At 39.3% G+C, this 9,022-nt stretch overlaps 1 protein-coding gene across 1 annotated transcript in view; it reads right to left on the bottom strand.

Annotated features, from left to right (window-relative positions):
* Nucleotides 1-9,022, bottom strand: part of CDH19 (cadherin 19) — a 163,032-nt gene that overhangs the window by 13,355 nt on the left and 140,655 nt on the right. Inside the window, exon 9 of the mRNA XM_024206277.2 lies at nt 2,153-2,274. Coding sequence (XP_024062045.1) covers nt 2,153-2,274 — 122 coding nt within the window. The remainder of the gene's footprint in view (nt 1-2,152; nt 2,275-9,022) is intronic.

The following is a 9,022-nucleotide window of genomic DNA, read 5'->3' as shown; positions in this document are numbered from 1 at the left end:
GAAATAGCTATAATAGGATAGTATTCTATTTTATATAGCACCTTTCATGCTCAAGTTATTTTGAAAGTAATGGATTTAATACTGGCAGTGCAGTGAAAGTGGTTTCTCGATGTGCAAAAGGAAGCCGCCTTCCTAGCTACTATGCAGTTGATGTGTGGATTATAGGAAGGTGCAGAACTATAACATAAAATGGATAATGAAAAATCCATTCAAAATGTCTGATAAACCTGATGGATGGATTTGGACCATAGCCAAAAATATCCATCTTCTTTTACATTCATTTTTATTGTCAAGCTATCTTTTCAGATGATAGTCCCAAGGACCCAACTGCAATTCTTTTATTTGAACCACTTCCAGGGGCTAAACCAAAGATATCTGTAACTCTCACAAGGAAACAAAACATAACAAAGGAAAAATGAGAGCAAAAGTAATTTGCTAAAAATAGACTGAGAACTTTTTAATAATCGTGGGGGGTTTTTTGGCAAAAAGAAAAGAAAATGTAATTCAAGGTTAGCATTGTTCTTAGATATAAGCTATAGTATCATCCCGCTGTCTTTGAGTTTGGCTAAGCAAAAGGGCATTTTTATTTTATTTATTGTTATAGTTCCTTCGTTTTCTAAAATATGGCCATTTTATGATCTTTAATCATTCACAAATAATGTATTGGTATATGTTTGCTTTTTGTTTTCACTTACAAACTGGACTGGCATCAAAAATAAAATCCCCTAAATCCCACAGCATAAGGAACTTTTCCCCTTCAATAATTCCTCCCCATCCTGAAAAACCTGAGAATATAGGTAAGCTTTGCAGTGCCCCATGAAAGTAAACAAACTCCAGCTCTGCCAGGCTAAGGAAAGAAGCAATTTCCAGAGGTAGGAGCCCCTCACTGAAAATACCCCTCAACACCTTTTTCAGACATAAATAGGGGGGAAGCTACCTCAAGCACTCCAGCTTATCATGATGGCCCCAGAAGTCCTGATCTACAATTGACAACGTGTGGACAACCCTGGGCCATCATAGAGTTAGATGCGGAAAGACGGCCAAAAAGAGGGGTTGTATTTGACTGACTGATCAAACTCGATTGAAATCAATGGAAACCTTTCCACTGATTTCAGTGGTCTATCTATCTATCTATCTATCTATCTATCTATCTATCTATCTGGAAAGCCTACAAAAACAGTCTGTTAAAAGTAAAGGAAGGTAAAATTTATATTACACATCAGCCATAACAATCTCTTTTTTATACCATTAAGCTAAGTAAAACATCATAATCATTGACTGTGATAATTATGCATTTCAGTAACAATTTCTTATTATTCCTTCCAAGAGTATTTGGTTTTGAGCAAGTGACTTAACAAATCTGTTCTATAGTTTTCCCATCTGTAAAATATGGCAAATAATATTTTCCTACTTCAGATAGGTGTGGTGAGATTTCACTCATTACTGTGTATTATTGCCTTTCTTCCTAGAGGATTCCAGATCACTTAGAAATTATATGTAAATTCAGAGATTTCTTCACCTACTCCTGAAAAGAAGTCATCTTTGGGGCAAAACACAACAGCAATTCATCAGCACACAACATTATTATACAACAGTAGTAACTTTAGAAAAGGAAACAAATGTCATTTTGAATTATGAACAAATGAAAAAATTATTGATCATATAAATCTTTGTTTGTATATTATATTATTTACTACAATGATATCATTGCATTTTTAGTTAAAGCATTAAAATATGCTAACAGGACCTGAAGGACTTCAATTTACTTCAATGGGCTTTTGATCAGGGTTCATAATTAAAGATTTAGACCTAATTGTATTCCAAAAGACAATGAATAATCCTCTCAAAATGCTATACACAATTGCTGCGAATCTCAGTCCCAATAGGATTTTGTCTCTGTGACATTAAACTGTATTAAAATTGTGGTGTTTTTTTAGCAGTTTCCTTCTCTACCTATCTAAGATTATTTCCTTGTTTGGTTGCCAGGGATATTGCTCTTATTGTAAAGAAATATTATATTCTATACTATTACCCTGCATTTGTAATATCGAAATAAACTGGATTAAAGCAAATAGCAATACTCTATGCCAAATGTCTTAGACCACTGTAAAGGGAAACAATATGGTTACACAACAAATTTTCAGCCTCTTACCTGTCCAGATCTTGCATTTTCACACACATAAATCTCATAGTGTTTTGGAAATTCTGGAGCATGGTCATTAACATCAAGAACTTGAACATACACAGTTACTTCAGAAACTTGTTCTGGATTTCCTAAATAAAAAGAGGAAAGGACATTAAGAATCAATAGTTACAGTCTAACCCATTGCATATTTTCAAGAAACAAGGCTATTAAAATGTTTTTTTAAGTGATGACAATCTTCAGCTGAGAAGGAAATCCTTACTGATGCCCACAGATATTGCCGAAAATATAACATTGGTTGAGGTATTCCAATCCATTGTGCTCTAAAATTATTTTAGCCAGGTAACACTTCTGATTATAAGATTGTAGCTACAACCAAGAAGAATTTCTGATATCGTAAGTCATTTGGAGAAGCAGCCAAAATTGTAAAGCAGAATCTCTATTAATTATTATTATTATTATTTTATATTCTGTTAATTCATTGTCTAAAAAACACCCTCCCACAAACCACCATGTTTTTAAAAAAGGCAATTAACTCCAAAGCTCTTTTTAATCATCCACAATGCTTTCTATATTAAATGTTGGATTTGTTAATTCATCCATTGTATTATGAATTGTTTTATTTTTTAAAAGGAAACTGTGGGACCTGATCCTACAAGCTGGTTAATGCACGCCAACAGTTGTACCAGCAGAGAGCTCCATAGAATGTAACAGGGCTTTGCCCATGCAGAACACCATACAGTACTGGAGGCATGGATGCCATTAGAGCTGGTCTTATTTGACATTTCATAAGTTTGGGCAAAAACAAATTTCACCAAAATCCCCACTGTTTCAAACATATCCAGCCAGCTCTAGCCATAAACCAATCAGGATGGATGCACCATCCTCTGGTTCATGCCCACAGGTTGAGAAACTGTATCCTAGAGAAATGAGGCCCGTGGGTAACAACATATCCACAAGCCTCCAAGCACACATATGGGTACAGAAACCTGAATATTTCCAAACTTTCCCGAACTAGCACCATTGTCTTCCGATTCAGCTTTGTTCAAAATATGCATACATATAAAAGGATGAACTCTTAGGTCTTGTCTACATGCATACGTTGTACCATTTTAACTATATTGATACAACCCCCCTAGTGTGTATACAGTTATACTGGTATAACTGTTCTTATACCTTTTTCTGGTATGGAAAGGGGATTTAACTACACTTGTATAGGGCATCTTTTATTGGTATAACTGTGTCCACACTAGTGGGTTGTGATGCTTCCCAGGGGGTAACCAGGGTTGTCGCTACCACTTGCCGTTAGCGTGAGGAAGCCTTGTCTGTGCCTGCCGTGTGTCACCTCCCTGTCTCCATCGGCCACAGGAAACACAAGCACTCCCCTCCTAGCCAAAGCAGGCTTTACTGTCCCCAAGTAGGTTAGTGATAGGCTTGCTACAACCCCTCTGAACATCTCCCTGGAGTGTCCAAGCATTGGTCCATTAGAAACAGACTTCACAGATTTGCTATTTCCAAAGTAGCAGCTTACAATTTTCCTCTTAGATCACAGCTCTCCTTAACACGCAGCACTTAGATATGTTTATAGTGAAAACAAGCAAAAGTTTATTTAACAAAAAGTAAAGATTCAAATGATAGCAAGTAGAAATATTGGAAACAAATGATGATTACATATAAAATAAAATCATAACTCACATTCTGGAACTTAGATTTATTTAATTTCCCACTTTCATGTTTTACAGATCAATGCTCACCCCAAAGACCTTGCAGTGATTTTCAACCAGGGTTGATCTTCCATTCATGAGATAAGTCACGCTGCCAGTTTGCCTCCTCAGTGAAAGATGCCGGGGATACCTCTGCTCCCCCGAAACACTCCAATAATCCACTGTCTTTACTCATAAACAATATTCCCTCCTGCTGCTTTATTTCTTCCTGTAAATATCCTCTCTCATATAGTTCACAATCTCTTGCTTCAAATTTTAGCTCAGTATGTAAATAGAGCTATACTGTGAAGCAGACAATACACAATTCCCAGCCAGTGAGATAGCGTCTGTCATAAACAGATAGCTAAGGGTTAATGCCTCTTTTACCTGTAAAGGGTTAAGAAGTTCACCTAGCCTAGCTGACACCTGACCAGAGGAACCAATGAGAGGACAAGATGGTTCAAAGGGAAGGAGGGAAGTTCCCTTTGTCTGTTGAGTTTTCACTTTGGACCGGAGTGGGAAAGCTCCAGAATTCAGCCTCTTATTAAGTAGTGAGTATTAGTGAAGGAAATAAATAGGTTTATGTTTATTTCTTTGTAACCTGTCTTGTGCAATTAGAGGAATAGTCAAATTGGGTATTTGGGTATTTTTTGTGTAAGTTTTTGCCCAGGGGAACATCCTCTGTGTTGGAATCTGTTGTCTGTGAGAGTAGCTGGTATGCTAATCTCTCCCAGAGGGTTTTCTTTTACCTTTCTTTTCTTTAATTAAAAGTCTTTTTTCATAACCTGATTGATTTTTCCTTGTTTTAGATCCAAGGGGGTTGGATCTGGATCCACCAGGAGCTGGTGGGAGAAAGAAGGGGGGATGGTTAATTGCTCCTTGTTTTAAGATCCAAGGGGTTTGGATCTGTGTTCACCAGGAAACTGGTGAAGTATCTCAAGGCTACCCAGGGAAGGGAATTAGTGCTTGGGAGTGGTGGCAGCCAGACTAGATCTAAGCTGTTAATTGAGCTTAGAGCTTCTCATGCAGGTCCCCCACATCTGTACCCTAAAGTTCAGAGTGGGGAAGGAACTTTGACAGCGTCTATTACCTTCTGCCTAGAAGGAACTGGTATGAGGCATGTCACCATGTTCACCTAAACTCCAATGCATTGAGAACATAATTTCCAGTATAGATACCCAACTCCTTAGCTATTATCTGTACATTCATTCTGAGATAATTATGATGCCCAGTGAGCTACTGGCTCTCAGTAGAAATCTCACATGCCATACTTTTGTGAATTATTGTGCATATATTTGACCCAGGGGATCCCTGTAAAACTCCATAGATCTGCCTCCCATTCCCTCACCCAGTTGGCACAAAGAAGTTCCTGGGCCACAGGGTACTGGTATAACTATTCCAGTAAAAAAAATCACACCCTAATCAAAATAGTTATACTGGTACACAATCTGTATGCAAATCAGACCTAGACGTATTCTTGCTCATTTATTAAAAGATTCACAGAATGTCTCCTATAGTCAATAAGAGCGGGGCAGTTGAGGGTGATCAACAACTTTTGGAAGCACTCTTCACATTACTGGATCAAACCTCTACTGAGAGAAAGAGATGTACTCAAAAACGTACATGTCACAGGCACCCTAATAAACATACCTAGTTTGGCCCCAATACAGCAAAGCACTTGAGCACATAAATAGTCCCACTGAAGTCAACAGGAATACTAACCTGCTTAAAGTCAGGTGCTTTATTGGATCAGGAGCTTAAGCATAATATTTTCCAGTTAATAGAACCATTGTAGTACATTCTTGTTGATGAATGGCACAACTTGGTCTGTCTATACAGCATGATTGATATTGGCAAGACCCTTCACACAAGTTGACAATGCAAACTGTTGTGTGCTAGCATAAGCTGCCTGCTGACCAGCCTTCCCACCAGGCTGCTTCCTCTACTCAGGAAAATGAGTCAAATGGATCAACAGCAAAATCAAACAAACAAACAAACAAACAAAAACCTATTTTTAAATGTGCAGCTCACTAGTTTCTTACAACAAACATTGGAATCTGAGCCGATTACTTCTGAGTCTTCTGCAAGAGGGAATGGTATCAGAAATAACAACTGTAAATAAATCAGGTCTGATCTGGTGAGTAGAGGCAGAGCCCCATTGAAACCAATGGAGCTGGGGTGATTTATGGTAAGCCTTAATAGGAGGCATCAAAGTTCATGATAACTCTTTATATTAACCCCTTCATATCTTTCTTGAAATATTTCTTTTTGAGATGACATTTCTCATGCTTAATGTTAATAAGAATTGATTCAGAATGTATTAATAAAATTGGTTGGGCTATTTTTTTTTCATAATACAAGCATGGAAAAAAATAATCATGTATCTTAAATACAATTTTGACACTGCAGCCCTCACCCTATTTGCTACGGGTATGTGGTGAGGAGATTTGGTTGGGATGGCAGAGGAAATACATCTCTGAGGGCTGGTCCACACTGGGGCGGGGGATCGATATAGGAAACGCAACTTCAGCTACGAGAATAGTGTAGCTGAAGTTGACGTTTCCTATATTGAACTAAAAGTACTTACTTCGGGTCCACGCGGCGCAGGCAGGCTCCCCCGCCGACAGCGCTTCCTCCTCTTGGCAAGCAGGAGTTCCGCACTCGACGGGGGAGCGCTTCTGGGATCGATCTATCACGTCCAGATGAGACGCGATAAATCGATCCCAGAAGATCGATCTCTACCCGCCGAATTAGGCGGGTAGTGTGGACCAGCCCTGAGTTCCTGGCTAGTTTGGGAGGGAATAGCCTTTCCCCACCCCCATCCCTCCTGGCAGCTTCATGGGCAGAGCTTGAATGGACTAGGGGGATTTTAGTTCCTGCCCTCAGAGCCTGATTTGCCCATTTATAGGCTGCATGGGCACCTCATTGGCCTGCAAATGTGAGTGTGGGAAGTTTATATTGCCCCTCCTGGCCATGAACTACCATTCACACCTGTTTTCTTTTCCCAGTTAGTTACCCTTCCATTGGGTGTTTTCAGGCGTTTCTCTGTTTCTACTGGTAGATTCCCAACTTTTCTCTGAGCTTTTGGCCAGCACCATCCCACTTTGCAGTTTGGCAGCTAGCCAGAAGTAGCTAGCTAGCTAGTTTTCACCTTCCTCAGAGAACAGAAGAGGTTTTTCCTGAAAGGAAATATTGTACTATTGAATTATTTGTCACAGCTGAGTAATACCTGTCCAGGGCAAGTTAACTGAGGTAGCAGGGGGCACAGAGTTGCTTCTGCAGTCCCAGGCACTGGCCAGGTGGCATCTGGCTAGACCATTGAGTGGTGAGGGAAAGGCTTCAATACCTATGCAGAAAGACACACCTCTTGTATCACCACTTATCCCTTGCACAAGAAAATGAGGATATCTGGATCTGAGCATAGGTATATTACTCAGCTCCTATGATACGATAAGCAGAACATTAACTAAGCAGAACACAGTCTGCAGGAGAGAAAGAGAAAGCTGAGAGACAACTAGATTCCAAGACAGTAGGAGATCCACAGTAACAGAGTGGCTGGTGTCCAGGAAGGTTCTTTACGAAAAAAATAAGGTTGTAGCAGTAATTATTGGAGACCAAACTGGTCAAATCATGCAGAAATCAAAACAAAGTTTGCTAACATCATAATGTGATTGCCCCAGTGATAAAATCCTATCCAATAGGTGCAGAGAACTAAAGAAGTTCTGGACTCTCAAAGGCCAATCCAAAGTGAGGCAGGAGAAAAAAACCCTAGGACTAATCATGATGCCAAGAAGAATATGCACTTGGGAAGAAACAGAGGGCTGTCAGGAAAACAATAAGTCATTTATACTCAACATAACCAAGTAAAGGTACCTGAGTCATCTCTGTGTAAACCAAAAAGGATTTCAAAGTAATTCATTGCTATTAACAGAATCTGTAAGAAAGAGAGTGAAACAAAGTTGTGACACTGCTGATTCACTGGGAAGAGTATGTGATGGATTGTAACAATTTAGTGAAAGCAAAGGGAGTGGGCTTGCTTCAGAGTAGCACAGAGATGCACTACACCATGGCTGAAAGAGGATGTCCACTATTGTCCAGAGTCATTCCAGAGCCAGAAATAGTGTGAAAGAGAAGAGCAATATGGGTAAAACTTCCCAGAATCCTCTCTGTTGCTGTGACTGACTGGAGTCATCCTATGTGTTAGCAGTGGCATTTTTTATCAGACTGGGAGGAGTGAGGTGTGTGTGTGTGTATGTGTGTATAAGTAATAGGAAACAAACAGAACAGTGTTGGGCTAAAAGCATTAATTAAAATAAAAAACAAAGAAAATGTTACCGATGGAATCCTGGCCTGACTGAAGTCAATGGCAAAATTCCCACTGACAATTATAGGGCCAGGTTTTCACGCTGAGTATTGGGCTGGAGGGAGCGGAGAGTGTTTCAAAGATAGAAGCGTGATTTAAACGGAAAAAAAATGTATTTGGAATTATAGGAAGATGCCGAAACTTAGTCTGAGTAGCTTGGCTTTTAGGAATACTGAGCACCCAGCAGCTCCTATTGACTTCAATGGGAGCTGCTGGTTACTCAGCCTTTTTGAAAATCAGGCTATGCATTTAGGTGCCTAACTATGAACATAGGAGCATATCTGTAAGCATCCATTTTTGAAAATATTGACCTGAAAAATTATACTGTGTATTGAATCAGGTAGTGAAATGTGAACATTGCTGGGAGAAATGCATTAAAGTGCACCATCAGGGAAAAGAATTCCTTGGAAACCTAAAAGACAAAAAGAGAAAAACCAGGCAGTGAGTATTTCCCCCCCCCACAATAAGCTCACTTGTAAATAAAATTCAAATGGAAAAAAAATCAAATCACTTAGTTGATTAGGCTGAGCCAGGTTGTGACTGTGTGTTCTCCCACCTCATTTCCTAGTGGAGATGAGCAGGAAGGAAGTATTGAATGGTAATGCTAAAAGGTAAAAATATAAAAGAACTGTATATAAACTGAAAGGCTAATCGATAAAATCACACTTATCAGACAAAACTGGAGTGGTGAGTTAAATCCTTTACCTTCCATGCTTAAGAGCTGAAGAGAGTTGTGAATTCTGTAGTCAAAAGAAAATTCTGAAGCTCAGTATAAAAGGTGTGGTGTGCTGAACTATTCAGGACAGATGGTCC

The sequence above is a fragment of the Terrapene carolina genome, unplaced genomic scaffold (assembly GCF_002925995.2).
Source record: "Terrapene carolina triunguis isolate 2854851 unplaced genomic scaffold, T_m_triunguis-2.0 Scaffold58, whole genome shotgun sequence".
Classification (NCBI taxonomy): Eukaryota; Metazoa; Chordata; order Testudines; family Emydidae; genus Terrapene; species Terrapene triunguis.
Note: the sequence above shows the minus strand (reverse complement) of the source record. Positions and strands in the feature narration are given on the sequence as shown.